At 36.6% G+C, this 22,017-nt stretch overlaps 2 protein-coding genes and 1 pseudogene across 2 annotated transcripts; all 3 read right to left on the bottom strand.

Moving 5' to 3' along the window:
- Nucleotides 1-1,930: 1,930 nt before the first annotated feature.
- LOC125146835 (olfactory receptor 5AL1-like) lies at nt 1,931-2,872 on the bottom strand. Its single transcript, XM_047823735.1, has one exon. The coding sequence runs from the start codon at nt 2,870-2,872 to the stop codon at nt 1,931-1,933; it is 942 nt and encodes a 313-aa protein (XP_047679691.1).
- A 7,505-nt stretch (nt 2,873-10,377) lies between these two features.
- On the bottom strand, nt 10,378-11,333 carry LOC125146834 (olfactory receptor 5AL1-like; annotated as a pseudogene).
- A 4,963-nt stretch (nt 11,334-16,296) lies between these two features.
- Nucleotides 16,297-17,256, bottom strand: LOC125176695 (olfactory receptor 1044). The gene has a single exon (XM_047878487.1). It carries the CDS (start codon nt 17,254-17,256, stop codon nt 16,297-16,299), a length of 960 nt encoding a protein of 319 aa, XP_047734443.1.
- Between the last annotated feature and the right edge of the window lie 4,761 nt (nt 17,257-22,017).

The raw sequence follows: 22,017 nt of genomic DNA, 5'->3' as shown, positions 1-22,017 counted from the left end.
ATAATTAAAGATTAATTCACCGAGCTCTCAAAAGCTTATCAGTCTTGAAGAAAGAAGGACAAAGCCTGGTCAGGTTTCTACTAGCTTCCAGGCACTGAATCAAGCACTCCTACCTAATACAATAAAATAAACCTAAGAAATGTCTGAGGGTTTACTTCTGGGTCTCAGTTATATGTAAAGTGCCTAAGTTCACATCACTAGTAATATGACAATTCTAAATGCAAATGTAAGTTTATTTGCATTTTTCTTTCTTAACATTGTAGATGTTAGGAAAGATACTGCAATACAGATGATCTAATCTTAAATGGTCATTATCTGATTTTTAAATTTTTTTTTAACATTTATTTATTTTTGAGACAGAGAGAGAGAGAGAGAGAGAGAGAGAGAGAGAGCATGAACAGGGGAGGGTCAGAGAAAGAGGGAGACACAGAATCCGAAACAGGCTCCAGGCTCTGAGCTGTCAGCACAGAGCCTGACGCGAGCCTCGCAACCCACAGACCGCGATGACCTGAGCCGAAGTCGGACACTTAACCAACTGAGCCACCCAGGCACCCCCTCTGATTTTTAAATATAATGGGAGGTATTTGTTTACAACAAATTATGTTATTAAATGAATTAATAAGTTCAGTGTACCTGAACATTTGTTCAGATAGAAATAATCTTAAGTTATAAGGTTATTTCTGTGTGCCTGTGATGTATTCAATGAATGTTATAGGATCATGCCATAAAACTTAATGAAAACAGTAATTTGTAAGATTTTATCATTTTAGTATTCACAAAAAGCAATTAAATTAGTTTCTTTTTTCTAAATCTTTATTTACTTTTGAGAGAGAGAGAGACAGAGACAGAGACAGACAGACAGACAGAGTCATGAACAGGGGAGGGGCAGAGAGAGGGAGACACAGAATCCAAAGCAGGCTCCAGGCTCTGAGCTGTCAGCACAGAGCCCGACACGGGGTTCAAACTCACAGAGATCATGACCTGAGCTGAAGTCAGATGCCTAACCGACTAAACCACCCAGGAGCCCCTGGTTTCTTAATATTATCTTCTTATTTTTCCACTTTAGAAGGAAATTGTGATAGTTGCAGTAATTATATAGAATGCAACCTGTCATGCAGATGATTATTTCCCCTTCTGCACTTAATGTGAACATAGTGCAGACATGCTCTTTGAGGTGCTAGAGAACTTTGTGAGTTGCATGAAATCTTATATTTTTAAAGTAGGTTTGACAGAGCAGTGTGGTGTTTCTATTCACCACACTTTTCCTGGTGGGTGTATCTATACGGATGGATACATTCTCACATGTCACGTACAAAACACATAAAAACATCAAAACCATCCTTCGTTTGTAGGTAAGGAAATTCAGACCTACAGTTTGTGGTAAAACTAAAACTGCTCTAAAAAAATGAGGTCTTATGAAAAACGTTCAACCGTATCAACAGGGACATTTAAAGTAAAGAGAAAGGTCACTTTTCAGGCATTTTCAAACCCAAACCCTTCAACCGAACACCTTGTTATTTTTTCACTTCGGTTCAACTATGGAGGAAAATCTTGCCTGGTATTTTCAATCATATGTGCATGGTTGATGTCTGTGAAGACAACCTAAAATTCCCCATATCATAGTGAAATAAGATCAAGTTATGATTTTAAGGTGCTTTATTCTTCACCTCTATTGTTGAAGCATCTCATGGAAAAACAGAATGGGCTGTTTTCATCTCTTTTTTTAGAATTCAACAGTTAAACAAATAAACATTTATAAAATGTCTACTATGTGTAAGCAGAAACAAGAAAGGCCTATTTTCAAGGAAATAGAGTCAGGGAACTGAGCTTCAGAAGACAAAGCTTTCTACACTTCCTGGCACTGTCCCGTGCACAAGCCTTCGTTTAAAATTCCTAATTTCCAGCGTTTCTTTAGGAACAGCACAACTGATTATCTATTATCAGAATGTGCTTTGTCAAAGATTTTCTTGAAAGCCTTTTTTACATCCTGATTCCTCAAGCTGTAGATCAATGGGTTTAACATGGGAATCACCACTGCATAGAACACTGAGGCAAATTTGTCTTTATCCAGTGAGTGGCTTGACTTGGGGCGCAGGTACATAAAACTGAGGGTCCCATAATACATGGTAATAGAAAACAGGTGAGAAGCGCAGGTGGAAAAGGCTTTATGTCTTCCTGCAACAGAATGGATCTTTAAGATGGTGAAGACAATGAACACATAGGATATGAGAACAATGATAAGAGAAAAGAACACATTGAACCCAGCAATGATCCACAGCATCAACTCTTTGACTTGGGTATCAGAGCAAGCCAGAGCAATCAAGGGGACATCATCACAGTAGAACTGGTTGACCACATTAGAGTCACAGAAAGATATGTGGAATGTAGCCACTGCTTGTACGAGTCCTACAGTGAGTCCATAAATATAAGAGCTAGTGACCATTTGGAGGCAGAGTTTCCTGGGCATGAGAATGATGTAGAGTAAAGGGTTGCAGATGGCCACATAGCGATCATAGGCCATGACAGACAGCATTAATAATTCCCAAACTGAAAATGTGATAAAGCAACACACTTGAGTGGCACATGCATAAAATGGCATACTTTTAATTTCACGTAATGAGTTTGCAAGGGTGTTTGGAGTGATGGTGGAGGCACCATAAAAATCAACAAAAGCCAGATGACAGAGGAAAAAATACATGGGTGTGTGAAGCTGGGGACTTATTTGGATTAACACAATCAAGCCAAGATTACCCAGGACAGTAACTGAGTAAATCAATAGGAATACACAAAAGAGAATGGCCTGAAACTCTGGATTATCTGTGAGGCCCAAGAGAATAAACTCAGTGACTGCTGACTGATTGCCTTTTGCCATGAAAGAGATGAACAATAAACAATAAACAACAAATCTACAATAAACTCATCTAGAGCACAGGCTCTGAATAATCTTTACTTTTAAGGAATAATCAATTCAATTGTGAGAAGAGAGTCCTGGCTCATCAAGGTGTTATGTTAAATTCGGCCAAAGAAGAATATTGATAAGCACTCAGAATTATGTGTGGATTTCTCTTATGCTTTCAGTGTGAAGGATTTGGTCCAGGAAAAATTCTGTGATACAAAAATCCACCAGGGAGCTGTATAAGTAGAAAGAGAGCATTTCAATTAAAATGTTATAATCAAGAAAATGGCAAAATTTTTGTTCTACTTTTCTTTAAATATAAAGAAATAAAAAGGGACATTAAGAATGTAAGTGACTTGGGGCACCTGGGTGGCTCAGTTGGTTGAGCATCCGACCTCGGCTCAGGTCATGATCTCCTGGTTTGTGGGTTTGAGCCCCGTGTTGGGCTCTGTGCTGACAGCTCACAGCCTGGAGCCTGCTACAGATTCTGTGTCTCCCTCTCTCTACCTCTCTCCCATGCATGTTCTGTCTTTCTCTCTCTCAAAAATAAATAAACATTAAAAAAAAAGAATGTAAGTGGCTTTGGCAGCGTATATAAAAATGATTTAAGTTGTAAGTTTATCTCATGAAATTATTACAAATTCTTTATTTTATAAGAATATTAAAAATTACCAAAATCAAGTGCAGAACATATAAAATGAAAGAAACAAAATATGAATACTATTATTTATAGGCATCCTGTTTGGTATAATCTTTAAATTTTCTTCTTTTTACTTATATCCATTGTCTTTTTTTTTCCAATACACCCATAATATTGATTTCAAGGAAATATAGGACTGTGATTTTTCTGGCTTTGTCTTTTGGCAAAATGCACACCAGAGAATAATTGGCCAAATTTCAAGAGAATAGTTTTCCAAATTTCAAACAGCTTTCAATGATTCGGAGACATTATTTTACCTTCCTTCTTCAGGTATCTAAATGGCCCAAGGTGAATAGAAGTGAAGCAACTTTTAGAACAACTAAGTGTTACAGAACACTTCCATAAACCCAGGCTGGTCTCTGAATGCATGCTAGCTAGCAGAATTGAAATCATCCCCCCTCCTTTCTCAAGCATAGCAGAGGATAAGTTAATTTGATTTTCCTTTATCACCACATTGTCTCAGGTTACTTCGCATGCACATGATGGTCAAGACAAGTAAAAGATAGTAAAATATAAAAAGCACTTTGTCCCCTTAAATTCTGATTAATATCCACTTGGAAACTTTATGTGGGTTACTATTTTATTTTTTCTCTCCTCTTTAGCACTTTTCAACCATATACCTTAGGAAAAGCATCTACCCCTGATTTCTCAATCGTATTTATGACTTAACCAAATATAACCTACCTTCCTTTTCCATTAAACCGAGGAATCCCCTCATCAAGTTTACTATCATCTTCCCTATTCCCAAATCCAATAAAGCTCTTTTTACCTTGGCAGCTTTGTAGCACTGACCCCTATTGAATACACCTTTGGTTTCCCAAACAGAGCAGTCTCTGTGTTTATTATTTGTCCATTCTGATTTTCTACCTTGGAGTCTCTGCTTCTATTTAGACAACATGTTATTCATGCTTTCATCAAAGCCTTGAGCCTTTCCCTTTTATACCTTCGTGTTCGGTGATTTTATCCAATCCTATGTTCTCAGTAGACACCTATACATTGCTTAAGCACAAATAGGTATTTCTATCCCTCATTTATTTTCTATGTTCTATATACATCTAAATGCCTCCCAGAAATTCCCACTTATATATTCTAGACGGTCATCAAGAGTATCACATGTAGAAAATAACTTGGTATCTCTGCGCATTGAACCTAATACTCAGACCTGAAGTATATATTTTACATCTTCAACTAACAGTGCCATTATCCATTCAGTTTTCCAAATCAGACCAATTATCTTTTACTTTGCTTTCCTATTTCCCATGCCAATATTCAATTTGTCCCTGATACCTATTTCATACTTTACACACTTTACATATCTTTTCACTGATATCGGTTCCTTGATCCAACCACAATGACTTGTTATTTGGTTACAACTGACCCTGAATTTTTATTCTTGCCTCCAATCTTTCCTGTGTCTCTCTGTTCCTCACAGTTTGGCGTATGTAAACTTTTATAGACACGAACTTCATTTTTATGTTCTCCTGGTGTGCTTCTTCAATGTCTTCCTATTCTTCTCAAGGTAAAAGCCTTTCTTCCACATGGCTGACATAACTCTTGAAAATCCAGTTCCTACATCTCAGATCAGGCTCATCTTTTGTGGTTCTCTTCCTATAGTGTTTATGTCACAGGTATTCCAAGCCACCATTGCTATTCGAATGTAAGCCAGAGTTTTATACACTTGTTTAAAAATGTCTATTTATTTTTGAGAGAGAGAGAGAGAAAGAGAGAGAGAGAGAGAGAGAGAGAGAGAGAGAGAGAGAGAAGTGGGGGGCAGAGAGAGAGGGAGGCACAGAATCCGAAGCAGGCTCCAGGTTCTTAACTGTCAGCACAGAGTCCGCCGCGGGGCTCAAACCCAAGAGCCATGAGATCATGACCTGAGCGGAAGCCGGACCCTTGACTGAGTGAGCCACCCAGGTGCCCCAATTTTATACACGTTTCTAATCTCTGCACAGAACACTTTCCCTTTGCCATCATTCCCTTTGTCTGACTTTCCTCCCACTAAACTTCCAGTACCCTGTTGTGCTTCTTCTTCTAGGAGGCTTTCCTGACTTTTCAGGGTAGAATAAGTGTCTCCCATCTATAGGTTTTTCATCCATTGATTTCTTCTTTGTAGCACTTGCCACACTATATGGTAACCAACGGTTAACATGTCTGTAACACATCCTAAACTTGAAACTGATATTGTTAAGCACTAATATTTGTATTTTGTGCCCAAGCGAATCACCTACCTTTTATAGTATCTAATACAAAGAAGATGATCAGTAACTCTTTTCAATGATTAAGTGAATAAAAGCTATAGATATATAAGTCCAAAGGCTTTCTCACTAAGATAGAACATATTTTTCCTATGATCTGATATTTTTCAATATTCAATACACTGCTATTCAGTTCAACCGCAAACCCTCAAGTAGTCCAGTCTAGTGTACCCGTGCACCCGAAAGAAATCTTTGTGAAGCCAGTAAAATTTAAAATTACCTGGATATTATGAGATAACTTTCTATTATGTGTGTGTGGTCCCCCAGGAAGCTTTTTTTGGGTATTAAATTATTTTTAGCAAACATTGAAAAACAATATAATTATATATATTCAAGAGCAGACAATTATTTTATATTTAGGGTTTAGGGACAAAGTTATTTCCCTTGAAATGGTATATCACTTTCTAGGTTATTAGTTAATGAAAGAATCTAGGGTAGAAGAACATTTTAATTATCTCTTTTGGGAAAACAGTTTGATTAATTGCTATCTCTGCTTTAATTTGTGTCACATTGGTTTCATAGTAAAATTATGATTTTTTTAAAAAAATAAACATCCAGTTCATGGTCTTCTATTTAGTAGCAGCTTTTGAAAGCCATCAGACAAAAATGAATTTCCCAATTAGTCACATTGAAACCTTTCTTCTGAGATTAGTGTCTCAAATTGTGGTTATGATTGATATTTCAGTACAACTGCAAAGATTAATTTAAAAGAATGTGCATCTTCCTCTCTAGTCTCTAGGAGACCAAAGGCACACCAATCATAGGTCAGTTGATACTTTGTTGTAGTCACGCCACGGAAACTAATGAACCTCTCTAACTAAATGTGCTTTAGTTGAAAACCGGTTGTGTCCACAGGGCTGCAGTGGCCGTTTAGCCTCAGCAGCACCTAAGCAGAACAGAAAACAGATGAGGTTACTGTGCTCAGTAAGCAGAGCTCAAGATACTAATTCTGAATAATACTTCCCTTGATGAACCTTGGTATATATGTTATGTGTCTGGTTCTTGGGCTATTGGCGATGGCCTAGCTGTTTAAATGGTAAATTAGACCGCCTGCTGGTAAATTCAAGACATCCTTCTTTGTGGCCGTAAATAGTGGAAGCAAATAGCGATTGCTGATAAATTCGTCTTAGACTTTATCCAAATGGGTTAAGATGGAGTCCATGCAATTACTAGTACATCCTGCTGTACCTGAATTAATGTGTTGGGATAAGGGGACAAGTCATTGCAGAAGCATCAGGAGAAAGACACCTACTTTTCTCAAAATACCATGATTAATGGGGTTCGTTCACCTGCCTGTGTCTGGGATTCTGATAAGTCTGGTTGCGACTAATACCACAGGTTGACCTTATCCTGTTTCTTGGAGTCCTGTTGAGAGTTACCTTAATTAAACTGTATTGGGAAATTTGAACATATTTGGTTTCAACCCCTGTCAGATTGGCTATGAAACGGCATATTCTTGGGTAAATTGTCCAGAAGCCAAGCCCATGTAGAAATGAAGGGTGGATGTAGACAGACAATTCTTCATGCGTTTCTTATGTTTCTGTCTTTTATTTATTTTTACTTTTTAATGTTTATTTATTTTTGAGAGAGAAAGATGGACTGTAAGCAGAGGAGGGTAGAGAGAGAGGGAGACAGAATCCAAAGCATCCAGGCTCTGAGCTGTCAGCATAGAGCCTGATACAGGACTCGAACTCATGAAGCATGAGATCATGACCTGAGCCACAGTTGGACACTTAACCGACCGAGTCACCCAGGCGCCCCTGTTTCTGACTGTCTTTTAAGCAGACACCCTTTATTCCAGAATATTGTGTAAGCATGTTTATGTATGAAATAACTTTGGAAAATAGAAATGATGTCTTTCTTTGAGGGGAGGAAAGTTTTGTTTTACTGTGCAACTTATTAAAGATAATTTCTCCCTTCGGGGAATATTTTAAGCAGTCTTCTTTACATTACACAACACTATACAAAACCCTGAGTTCAGGGTTTCTCGGCAGTGACATAATCTTGCTTCGTGTCCACCATCAACCTGGGCTGCTCTACAACATCCGCTTGAGACTTTGGGGGACAAGGGTAACAGATACAAACATGGAACTCATGGAGCTTGCTGAGTCATGAGTAGTAAAGTCCTCTGTCACTTTGGTGTCTTGGGTCTTGTGCCAGAATCTGTGAACTATAGAAGACTAACTTGTTGGCTAGAAGTGGGACAAAATTTCACACCCTTGACATTCTTTGACAGTTATATAGCTCTATTCAAGGGTAGCCATAAAAGACATTGGAGAAGAAAAACGCCCTGTAAGAACTTAATTCCAAGCAATGCACTTGGTTGTTGACTTTCCCCACAGAAGGGATATCCAGAAGTATGACTGTACTTCATGAGTAGTGGCTAAAAGTTTGGCTTGAGGATCAGGGATTTGGAAGTAAGAAAATAAAAACTTCACACAAGTAGTTCTAGATAAGCGATATGGGGAGAGATTTTTCTGAATGTACCGATGCGGGGAGGTATATATGTTCATGGAATAGTCACTTAAGTTACTTTTACCAGAGAAGCTGTTTCATAGTCAGCAACTATAAACATAATACTGAGCATGTAGTCCATTGTTATACTGAGCCACCTGCATCCTGATGCGATGCGCTCTTAAATAAGGTAGCCATGGCAGGATGGATAGTGGTCATTCTTTGGCTCAGTAAAAGACTCTGTATTCTCTTTGGCTGATTCCTGTACATGCACCACTCGGTACTCAACCTGTCAATAGTAGAGAATAAACTCTGTGTCCAGTTTGACAATGTCCACACAGGAGCCAGCCAGGCTTCTAGTGGCAAACTTGTTCTATTAGCCACTTCAAATATAGAAGAAACAACAGTGTGTCATCACCAGAATGGACCCTTATTGTGATTAGGGATTTCCCTTTCCTGCTCGCCATGCTTCTGATAAAACAGGCAAGTTAGGGGAGTGTTGTCTTTACTATTAAAATATTCTGAGCAACATAGCTTCTGAGCAAGAAGTTTACTTTATAAAAAATGAAGCATGAAATATATTCACGAGCATGAAATTTGCTTGTCTTCCTCGACATACTGCATGTGACAAAATTTTGCAATGGCCTGTTGCCGACTGATTAAAAGTGGCAGCTGTGTGTGAATTTAATGGGTAATTTTTCTCTTGGCCAGAATACAGAGGTCTCCAAATCAGAAGGTCATTAATAAAGTTTTCTCTTCCCACTCTTAAAATGAATAAACTTCCATCAAAATGTTTGTATTATTGGCACAAAGTTAGAGTTTTATAAGATTTACAAAGAATCTGAAACTGAAACACCAAAATGAGAAATGTGTTAAAAGATACCAATCAACTAAAGACTAAAATTAAATAATAAATTCTGAGGTCTTTTTTTCATTTTAACTTTTTATTTTGACATAATTTCAGAATTACAGAAAAGATGCTTACATTTTACGAAGAATTCTTGTACATGCTTGACCCAGATTTCCCCAAATGTTAACATTTTACCACACTTTTTATCCTTAACTGTTTAATAACCAGTTGAAGACGTAATGCTTCATTTTCATATATACTTATTTGTCTATATTTACTAAAAGCAGGGGTATTCTTAAATGACGATGGTCCTATTATAAAAACAGGCAAGTTAACATTGGCACAGCATTACTATTTAAACCACAGACCTTATTCTGCTCTGAAGGACTTGTCTCATTTGCAAAAATTTGAGTTTGCTCTTTTAGTCTTTTTTTAAATTATTTTTTATGCTTTTATTTTATTTTTGAGAGACAGAGTGTGAGTGGGGGGGGGCAGAGAGAGAGGGAGATAACAGAATCTGAAGCAGGCTCCAGGCTCTAAGTTGTCAGCACAGAGCCTGACTCAGGGATCGAACTCAGGAATGGTGAGATCATGATCTTAGCTGAAGTCAGACTTAACTGACTTAGCTGCCCAGGCCTCCCCTCTCTTTTAGTCATTTAGGTGTTCCACCAGCATTGATGTCATTGTCCCTGTAAGGTCATCAGAACCAACAATTTTTTTCAGATTCATCTTACTGGGAGTACGTGTGTGTGTGCATGCATGTGCATGTACGTGTGTGTGTGTGTGTGCATGTGCACGTACATGTGTGTGTGTGTGTGCGTGTGTATTTTTTAGGTAATGTTAATAACTTTAATTGCTTTAGTGATCTGAAATAGATGTGGTTTTTACCAATGCCATGAGTTGGAGTGTTCCTCTATGGAAAAATTCCTCTATGGAAAAGAAATTTATTTTCAATGATCTATGGAACTAAATTTAACCCACTATTTACAATTGAATTCATTTTATTTTCTTATCTTTCAATAATTTCGGGAGTCATAATTTTCATAATAATAGAAAATAAAATCAGAAAATTACTGTACACTCTATATCTATAGGAAAGCATGTTACTAATAGTATGCTAATGCAGAACACCCGAGAACTGTTTTTTTTAACGTTGTTTCTTTTGTTTTTGTTTTTGTTTCGCATCCCGACTCTGAGGGCTTTCAGTTAGACCATAGGTCTTTTATTTTATAGTAAAGCAAACCTTTTCTATAATTCTCTTCAAAGCATTTTGACTTCCTGGTTCCTCAGGCTGTATATTAAAGGATTCATCGTGGGGATTACCACAACATAGAAAACAGAAGCTATTTTGTTAGTATCCAGAGAATGGCTTGTTTCGGCTGCATATACATGAAGATGACGGTACCATAAAATATGGTGACGAAATCAGGTGGGAGGCACAAGTAGAAAATGCCTTTTGTCGGCCTTCTGTTGAATTAATCCTCAGAATGGCAAATAGAATGACTATGCAGGAGATGAGGACGATAAAGAGAGAGAAAAGGGTATTGAAAGCAGCAAGTGTGAACAATATCAGTTCTTTGATATCTTTATAATGGGTTTTACGGCAGGCCAGACCAACCAGGGAACATCATCACAGTAGAAGTGATTTATTATGTTTGAATTACAGAAAAGTAAGTGGAATGTCAGAATTGCCTGGAGGAGTCCCACAGAAAAGCCATACAAATGTGTAGTGACCACCATTTGAATACAGACCCTTCTGTTCATGATAACGGTATAGAGTAAAGGTTTAGAAATGGCTACATACCTATCATACGCCATGATTGAGAGCATATACACTTCACAGACCACAAACATGATAAAGCAACACAACTGAGTGGTACAAGCAGGTAAGGATATTCTCTTAATTTCTTAGAGGAAGTTCACCAGGGTGTTAGGGGTGACAGAGGAGGTGTAGCAAAAAGCAACAAAAGCTAGATTGCTGAGAAAAGAATACATGGGTGTGTGAAGCTGAGAACGGGTATAAATTAGCATAATTAACCCAAGATTACCTATGACACTAATTAAGTAGATCACTAGCAAGATCCCGAAAAGAAGGGCTCAAAGCTCTGGACTTTGTGTGAGTCCCAAGAGGATGAATTCAGTCACTTCCGAATTATTGCTTTCAGCCATGGAATACGTGTAGAAGCATTTCATATTCTTATCTGTGGAACATTCATGCTGGATAATCTTCCACTTCTGCCATTAAGAACTTAACTCATACTTATTTTATGGTGACCGGATTGGAAAGATAATCCTCACTGGTCCTGTGGGCCATTCTCAGGTTTCAATACCACCTGTTTTTAACTTCAACAGATTTGCTCCAGGCAGAAATTCTAACATGTTTAGTGATGTAGGGAATTGTTGAAGACGAATGTCTTGAATTAAAATGTGGAATCTCATATACAATGAAAACCCAGTATTATAGGCATATCATTTTATCAACGATAAAAGAAATGGGGGCACATTTCAGAGTAATATATTAAGATTAAATACTAAACATTTCAACTCCACCAAGAAAACAATTATAAATCTGACTAGACATTATTCTTAGTATGCTAGCCAATGCAATAAAGGAAGGGGTAAAAATATTACTTATAAAGTACACGATATTGTATCTGTACCAGTTCATTGGAAATATATATTTATTATGATTGTGGAAAAGTCTTCTGTTATAAATATAATGAAAATGATGCTATAATAAAAAATGTAACTTTCAATAAATGTGAAAATATAGTTTTTAAGATTTCATTTTAAATAATAAATTTAAAGCCTAGTGTTTAATTTAATATTTAACCTCGCACAGTGTTCGCCTTATATGTTCCTGTTGTTTACGTTTGAGCTCAATAAATTCATAGTTTCACATATTTATTAGTTGAATGGTATTTGGGAAAGGAGAAAAGCCTTACAAGTTAACTCAGATATGTAATGCATGGTGGGTAACCCATAAATCTACTAAATAAAGCTATAAGAACAGTCTGGAGTTTTCTTTCTTTCTTCCTTTCTTCCTTTCTTTCATTTTCTTTCTTTCTTTCTTTCTTTCTTTCTTTCTTTCTTTCTTTCTTCCTTTGATAGAGTGTGAGCAGGGGACAGACACACACACACACACACACACACACACACACACAGAGAAAGAGAGAGAAAGAATCCCAAGTAGGCTCTGTACCACCAATGTAGAGCCCAACTGTGGGGCTCAAGCTCACAAACCATGAGATCGTGACCTGAGCTAAAATTGGTCATATGCTTAACCAAGAGAGCCGCTCAGGTGCCCCTGGACATTTCTCTAAAATGTAATGAAGACTTATTTATCCCTACAAATAGTAAACTGTGTTATAAGCTATAGAATGTAAAATAGAGTGGGACTCTGCCAGACCAGTGAATGTTTGTCAACTGGCGTTCAAACAGATTTATAGCATCTGTTGTTTTTCTGATTTCTGAGGTATAAATATTCCGACTATTGCTGACTTCAGGCTACAAAGTTAAAGTCACGGAACCTGGAGTTGGGAAATAAATTCAGATTACAGCTTTTGCAAGCTGTTAAGAGAGAGTGGTAGTTATACAAAAATAAGTTGGTATTATAAGCAAAATCATAGAAAATATCATTTAATAAAACACATGCATATTATACCATATGCTAAAGAAATACTCAAATCAATGATGAGTCTCTTTTCATAATGCATTTCTATCTATAATTATAAGTGTCACTTACACTCATATGCTTATATTGATTAATTTCAAAGAGAAAAAGTTCATTTTACCAAATATGAAAGAATCAGCCAGCAATAAATTGTTTGTTTGGTTGACCAAATTAAAAGATGATACTATCCGCGGTTGGTAAAGATGTGAGCAAACAAATATAGCCTTGCACAACCAAGGGAGGTGAAATTTGTGTTCATCTTTCTAGAAGGTAGTGTAATAGTAAGCATCAAAATTTTTTAAATTAGTCCTGCCATTGATTGATACAATGGTTTTAGTGCTAGGCAATTAGTGGAATAATAAAAGTATGCAAGTATATGAATGGTTTCATTTTTACTTCCCAAAACACGAAAGTTGTCAATACTCTGATAGTTACTCAGTTACTGCACATCTCAGTAAAATATTAGGTAGCCATTCAAAAGTTGAAACAAACCTGGATTTATTATTTTTTTTAAATTTTTTTAACATTTATTCATTTTTGAGAGACAGAGGGTCAGTGTGGGAGGGGCAGAGAGAGGGAGACACAGAATCCAAAACAGGCTCCAGGCTCTGAGCTGTCAGCACAGAGCCCCATGCGGGGCTCAAACCCACCGACTGTGAGTGAGATCAGGACCTGAGCCAAAGTCAGACGTTCAACGGACTGAGCCACTCCGGCGCCCCCTGTGATATTGACAAGTGTTCACAATGTTAAAAGAGGGCAGTGTGCTAAACAGGTTATATAGTCATAAGTGATTTCTGTAGACACACATCACATAATGACCTACAGATCCTTCACACACGGAGGAAAACTATGCAAACCATAGATATCGCAATGTTAACAGTGGTTATATCTGTGAGATGGTATTGTGGCCTTTTCTTCCTTCCTATTCATTTTGACCATCCTTTACATTTCGCACTATACACTACTTCATTAAACTTGATTTCAATTTCAAATGTACGTTTCCATTTTACCATGCATTCCATGTTTCTAAGGACTGACAACTTAATTTTTCATATTAGTTATTCCTGTAATTTGTGTTTATCTGGTGCCCATTTGGATGTGTGAAGTGTTTCTAATCATTTACCACTATAAATACCTTCATAATCCCACATTTTGGGGGGAAATATTTCATTATAATATGTTGCCACGGTGGAATAATTTGTTAACAAATTAAAAACACTTCTCCTCAAAGAGGACAAAACTAATTTACAAAATCATCAAATTCTAAGTGAAAATCATGGTAACTATTTTTCCTCATATTAAAATTATATGACAAATCTTCACTTTTAATCTGAAGTTCTTAAATTTCACTTTATATAGTTTTCTGAATGTTTAACATTTTAAAAAGAAGAGTAGGAAATCTAAATATTGCCAGTTTAAAAAGGTTTTTATTCTGAATTTTTTTTATCCTTTGCCTTTTAAAATCCTATGGTAATAGATTGATTCATCAATACTTTTTTCATCTTCTTAACTGCTGAGGAAACTGAGGCATATGTAAGCATACTAAATTGTCTAAGATCTTTTCATTCAGCAAATGTTAGACCCACTATTCACATTTGGGTTTGTAGACTACAAAGAATCCGTGTTTGTTTTGTTTTGTTTTGTTTTTTTTGTTTGGTTCTGTTTTAGTATACTCTACACCCAACATGGGGATCCGAACTCACAACCATGAGATTAAGAGTTACATGCTCTACTGACTGAGCTAGTTAGCTCCCTCAATCCATGCTTTTTAATAGCACAGTGGTGGCACAGTGAACGCACCAGCTTGCCAAGGCAGGAGATTGTGAAGTCAAAGATGTTAATGATAGGCTTTTGGTATATAGAATATGGACTCACAGTCTGCTGCAGGAGTTTTGTAAAACAAAAAACAAAACAAAACAAAACAAAAACAGGGAGCCACTGAAATGTTCAAATAGTAGATGAATGTGTTTCATGAAAAGATAAGGAAGAAACTTTTGAGAACCTTGGATCAGAGTAGCCCTGTATCTCTATGATCCATCAAAATGTATAGTAAGATCAAAAGTGAACCCTGACCTAAGGCAAGTTTAAATATGATCTCTCTCTAGCTCTTAATAACATCCTAGTTTTTTGTCATTAAGCATTAATATGAGCCCTAGACTGAAAAAAAATATTTAATGATTTGCATGAGTGGCAAACTAAAAATCATTCTCTATGTCATTAAACATTATAAAATTATTGTTGCATTTATTTGAAACAGATGCATGCATATCTATATCTATATCTATTGTATATTATATGTAATATCTGTATATAGATATTATAGAATCTATACATCTGTATCTATATCTATGTATCTATATCACAGTTATCAGTTGTGTGTGGTAATCCTTATTTATATATTGCCCCCTCAAGTTCATCAGTACAGCTGGAACTAGAACTCAGGTCTTTAGGTTCATAGAAGGAAGGAAGATATACAAGTACCCATTATTGACGGTTACCCTTTTCATGTTGTTTAATCCTTAAGAAGACTCCAAAATGAGTATCATTGTCCTCATTTAATTGATAAGCTAGTGAAAGCCCACATACAGGCTACATTGTCCAATGGGTTCCTTTTGTTTTAAGCTATACCTTGATTAACAAGGACCAACTTACTGAAGGTTTGCCCACTATGAATCCTATGATCCTTGCTACTGGCCAAATGTTTATGATGTTTCCATTATTTTAAGTATATTTATATGGAATTTATATGGAATGGATGATGCCCTTGGGATGCTATCCCTGAACTGCCTAATTATTATTATTTTTTAATTTAGATAATTGGAAAAAATATAGTGAGCTCTCATAGGCTTAAAAAAAAGCAGTTTACTGCTCTTTACAAAAAGAGTCTTTTGGGACCAAGCCAGGCTTACAGGTCAGTAGAAAGTTGTGTTAAATCAGTCACAAAGTAAAGTTAGGATGTAGTACTATTCTTTTTAATAAATGCAGTATGCTAAATTATAATATGGAACAGCTTTATATTGTCATATTTTTTCTAAGAAATTAGCAAGTCAGAAAAAGAATATTTATACCATGTATCATTGCTTTTTATGTGGGATACTGGTAATGTAGCCAAAGATTTCTGAACTGGGAATTTCCGAGAGGTGAAAAGTCTGAACTTTTGTCCATGTGTTGCCTGCAACTAGTTATGTAGATAATTAGAGGCTTTTTCATTTATTTGAGAATTGAGAAAATCAGTACTTCTCTATGGACCAAAAATTAATTATTCTTAATACATTTTCCATTACAAAATGAGAATGGGTATAAATTCTTACAGTTGTTTTCACATCTAAAATCTCATTTTAAATGAAAATATTTTGAAAATTTCATTCTACAGTGAACACATATGCAGAAGTTGCATATTAAAAACAGACATTCTGATAGTTTTTAAAGAGCAGACCATGAAGAAAAGCCTGTTTAGATTTACTCAAGTTACTTCCTTAATTTAATGAACACCAAAGCCTGGTTTCTATTGACAATGACTTTCTTCAGAGCATCTTTCACCTCCTTGTTCCTAAGGCTGTAGATCAAAGGGTTCAACATAGGAATGATCACTGTATAGAAGACTGAGGCCATCTTATCCGTGTCTAGGGAATGGTTTGAGCTTGGCTGTAAGTACATAAAGATAAGGGTCCCATAGAATATGGTGACCGCCAGCATGTGAGAGCCACATGTGGAGAAAGCCTTGCGCCTGCCCTCAGCTGAGCGCATCCTCAGGATGGCAGAAATAATGTACGTGTAGGAGACAAAGACGACCAGAAGGGAAGAAATGAACATGATCCCAGCACAGACAAAGATCCATAGCTGTTTGGAGTGAGTGTCTGAGCATGTTAGCCTGAGGAGAGGCATGTCATCACAATAGAAATGATTGATGACATTGGAGTGGCAATAAGAGAGGCGAAATGTGAGGATAGTATGAAATAGTGCAACCAGGAAGCTATAGCTGTAGGGGACAACCACAAGCTGAATGCAGATTCCTGGGGACATGACAACCAGGTAGAGGAGAGGGTTACAAATGGCCACGTATCTGTCATAGGCCATGGAAGCCAGTAGCAAGCATTCAGCAGTCATGAAGGCCAGGAAACAGCCTAATTGAGCAGCACATGCATTGAAGGAGATAACATTTTGTTTGTACAAGAAATTCCCAAGCATTTTGGGTGTAATGACAGAAGAGTAGCAAAAGTCAACAAACGCCAGGTTGCTAAGAAAGAAGTACATCGGTGTGTTGAGTCTTGAGTCTGTTCTAATGACTAGGATCAAGCCGAGGTTACCAACTACTGTGAAGAGGTAGATAGATAAGAAAACCACAAAGAAGGGCGTCTTTAATTCCTTTCGATCTGTGAGGCCCGTGAGAATAAAATCCTTTACGTGGGTGCAATTTATCTGAGCCATATCTTTCCAAGGCTTCTGCATAGGAAAGCAGAGAAAAGAGTTAAATTCAAGTTGCTGCTCCTATGAGTAGTAATTTTATACTTTACTGTCTTGTGAAGAGGTTTAGTTGCCAAAATAGTGATTGTTAGCATAATGTGATTCTGGGAATGAGATGGAGAACAGAAAGAAATATATGCGGGAAAGGCATATTTCCCTTCTCTCAAATCCATTGTCTATAGAAAGATGGGACCCATGGAATAGTCCACATTGTTGTCCCAAAGCTGACAGAAAAATAGTTTGTATTTTTTAATCTTACTTTAATAATTTGTCACTTAAAGTCCCTTCTAGGTTGCAGAATAATCTTCATAGTTATATTAACAATTCAAATACTAAAAATGGGTAGAGAGGGTACAATGAGATGTTTATTGGTCTCATTTGATCTTGCTAGACCTTTATGTAAAAACCATATTGTAATGCCCACTTTACACACGAGGAAGAGGAAACTGAAGTAGTAACACCTGAAACAAAAGCAGATAACTGGTCTGAGTATAGGTAGTTTGGTTTCACGCTCGTATGTTTTTAACTCAGGAGACCGTATCTCATCATTTTCAAATTTTGCTTTCTTTCATACTGCCCACACATCGTTATCTCTGAAACATGAACCTACATGATCCAAGGGAATGAACCCTCACAAATTTTACAATATATTTCGAATGAAAATAAACTGATATTTGCTTTCCAAGAGATTTGAAAATGTATGTCTCTTTATAAGTCAATTTATGTTTCTTTCAATTCTTTTTACCTTTTATTAAGGAAATATAAATTTAAATTATGTTTTTGTATTCATCCTCATTTTCTTACTTTAGGTTGGATATTTATTTTTCTTATTCATTTTGACTGACTTTCCTAATTGAACTATTGAACATCTAAATATAATTTATGGAAATCTATTGTAGGAAAGCATAAGAATTATAGAACTGTGTTCATACTGTTAATGTTAAATGTCATTTCTCTTCTCCTTTTCTTCTCCCTCTCTCTTTCTCTCCTCTCTCTCTGACTGTCTCTCACTCTCCCTGTCTCCCTCTTTCTCTCTCCTTCTATCTCTCTGTTTCATCTTTATACCTGAGAAATGAAAACAAATCTTTCTTAGATAAACTCATACAAACTGCTTTATACACTCTGGAAATTAAACAGGGAATAAATATACAAATCTAATAAAAACTTGTGTTTCTTCAAATTTTATCCAGAGTTTACTAATAGCTCTTTTGTAGCTCTTACAACTACTATTCAACTTATCCAAAAATGCATTTTAGTTATTTTTTGTTTGTTTCAATCAGTATGTGTATTGGGAAACACTGTGGGGTAAGTAAAAACTTTTAAGAAATACTTATTTACTTTAATTTTATCATAAATAAATTGTATGTTCCTTTCTAAAACATTAATATTCATGGAGTTTTAATGTCTAATTACAGCAAGATGGAAATTGAGATAAATAAGAATTAGCAACCCATCTATTCCAGATATCTAATTTTCATATTAAAAATGAAAGTCAATCTAAGCAAAATGTTTTTTTAAAAGGAGAAAGGAATGAGAAAGGGAAAATAATGGGGTGCCTGGAGGCTCAGTTGATTGAGTTTCCAACTCTTGATTTTGGCTCAGGTCATGATCCCAGCATTGTGGATTGAGCTCTGAGTTGGGCTCCATGCTCAGGGCTTAAGATTCATTCTCTCTCTCTCTTCCTCTGCTCCTCTCCCACCACACTCTAAAAACGGGGGAGGGGGAGGCAATAAAATAACATTTTTATTTATTGGTCTGCTCATAAAAGATCTTTCTATAGACTATTAGCTTTCAGACTCAACATTTTTGTGTCACAAACCACAGAAATAAATAGTTATTACATGATGGCAATGAAATTAATAAATATATCCAGAATGATACTCTCATTACCTGGCATGCACTTACCTTGCATGTTCTTTTGTGTTCGAATAGAAACTGTTCTACATATCAGATGAAGAGTTAAGACCCAAAATCTATAAAGAACTTCTCAAATTCAACACACGAAAAACAAAGAATCTGGTGAAGAACTGGGCAAAAAACATGAATAGACACTTCACCAAAGAAGACATCCAGATGGCCAACTGACACATGAGAAAATGCTCCACATCACTCATCATCAGGGAAATACAAATCAAAATCACAATGGGATACCACCTCACACCTGTCAGAATGGCTAACATTAACAACTCAGGCAACAATAGATGTTGGTGAGGATGTGGAGAAAGAGGATCTCTTTTGAATTGCTGGTGGGAATGCAAGCTGGTGCAGCCACTCTAGAAAACAGTATGGAGGTTCCTCAAAAAACTAAAAATAGAACTACCCTATGACCCCGCAATTGCACTATTAGGCATTTATCACTGGATACAGGTGTGCTATTTCGAAGGGGCACATGCACCCAATGTTTATTGCAGCACTATCAATAATAACCAAAGTATGGAAAAGCCCAAATGTCTATTGATGGATGAATGGATAAAGAAGATGTGGTATATGTATACAATGGAGTATTCCTCAGCAATCAAAAAGAATGAAATCTTGCCATTTGCAACTGTGTGGATGGAACTAGAGTGTATTATGCTAAGTGAAATTAGTCAGTCAGAGAAAGACAAATATCATACGACTACACTCATATGAGTACTTTAAGACACAGAACACATGAACATAAGGGAAGGGAAGCAGGGAGGAGGACAAAACATAAGAGACTCTTAAATATGGAGAACAAACAGAGGGTTACTGGAGGGGTTGTGAGAGGGAGGATGGGGTAAATGGGTAAGGGACACTAACGAATATACTCCTGAAATCATTGCTGCACTATATGCTAACTAATTTGGATGTAAATTTTAAAAAAATAGAAAAATATATAAATACAAAAAATATTAAAAATTTTTTTTTTCAACGTTTATTTATTTTTGGGACAGAGAGAGACGGAGCATGAACGCGGGAGGGGCAGAGAGAGAGGGAGACACAGAATCAGAAACAGGCTCCAGGTTCTGAGCCATCAGCCCAGGGCCCGACGCAGGGCTCGAACTCACGGACTGCGAGATTGTGACCTGGCTGAAGTCGGACGCTTAACCGACTGCGCCACCCAGGCGCCCCCCAAAAATATTTTAAACAAAGAATCTGTTCTATTCTAATTAATTGAAATATTACAGTTAAGATTCTAAAAATGGAATCATGATCTACTTACTAGTAGTTACAACACAGTTCCAAAAGCTACACTCTAGCATAACACACACCATCACCAATCTCACTAATCTGAGTAGATGAGCAACTTACCTATAAACAGATCTAAGCAACACCTCCCACCCTGATCAATAAGCAAGACTGTGCACATTCCACCCTTTTCTTGGTTATGTCCAACTGCTACTCCCTTAGGAGCCTATCTCAATTAACTCATTCACTCTTCCAATAATATATATTGAGAACCATTCATTTCCAAGCACTACTGTCTGAAAACAGAGCAGCCAAAGAATAGGCAGTAGACTAGACTGGAAAGAAAACTTTACCTCAATTTCCTTTATTTTCTGGTCTCTTTTCTTCTCAATTGTTTTGCTTCACTACAACACACAAAATTCTGACATTTGTACAGACAAACCATTTTACTTTGTATTAAAAGTAAAGCATGAATTATATTTAAAAGTGTATGTAAACTTTTATAATCTCATCCCTTAATATTTTTATAATCGGAATTCCATTCAATTCTCTCTACCAGCAGTGGACATCCATTGGTTCAGTTAATCAAACTGGTCTCCACTTGTCAATAACAGCATGCCCTTCCTTGCTTCTCTACTTTGTTCTTGCCATTCCTAGTGCAGTAAAACCTTCGTTTGCAAGCATAATTCATTCCAGAAATAGGCCTGTAATTTAAAGCACTTGTTTATCAAAGTGAATTTCCCTGTAAGAAATAATGGAAACTCAGATCATTCGTTGTAAAACTCCAAAATATTCATATAAAAATGAATTACGATACTGTAATATAATACAGAATAATAAAGAAAATACAAAATATAAAGACAAATAAACAATTAACCTGCATTTACCTTTGAAAACCTTCTTGGTTGATGTGAGGGAGATGAATGACAGGAGGGTTATTGTCTGGGACAACTTTCACTATAACTAATGGAACCACTGCTATCTATTGGCTCAATGGAATCTTTTTATTTTCCTGCAACTTTAACAAAGAACTTATCCAATGATCTAGAATGAAGCAAAACATTCCCAAGCTTAGTCTTGTATGGAAAAGCAAAGGACTATCCGTAGGTGCTTGGAAGTGACAAAAAATACACTAGCGCCAGTTGTGGGCTCCATCCAACGTTCTGAAAAATCACTGATTTCTGCCAGGCACAAGAGCCTGAGACTGAGCATCCAAGCATGGGAGACGATCACCCACAATCCCGCAGTGAGAGAGAGAGAGAGAGAAAGATTGAAGATCCTTTGGCTTATTCGTGATCATGTTACTTTCAGCATCATGTACTGCTTGCATTGCAAGACATCACTCATTTATCAAATTAAATTATTATAAATGTTTGCTCATCTTGTGGAACACTCACAGAACAAGTTACTTGCAATCCAAGGTTTTATTGTACTCTTCTTTACAAGAAAAATGGATGATGAAAGGAACATTCTTTTATCCTTAATGCCTGTTGAAACATCATCTATTCTGTGAAGAGCTACTTCCCATGTTAACATATTTCATATGTTTTTTCTAGAATCACTTGAGACATAATT

Source organism: Prionailurus viverrinus, chromosome D1, assembly GCF_022837055.1.
Source record: "Prionailurus viverrinus isolate Anna chromosome D1, UM_Priviv_1.0, whole genome shotgun sequence".
Taxonomy (NCBI): Eukaryota; Metazoa; Chordata; class Mammalia; order Carnivora; family Felidae; genus Prionailurus; species Prionailurus viverrinus.
Note: the sequence above shows the minus strand (reverse complement) of the source record. Positions and strands in the feature narration are given on the sequence as shown.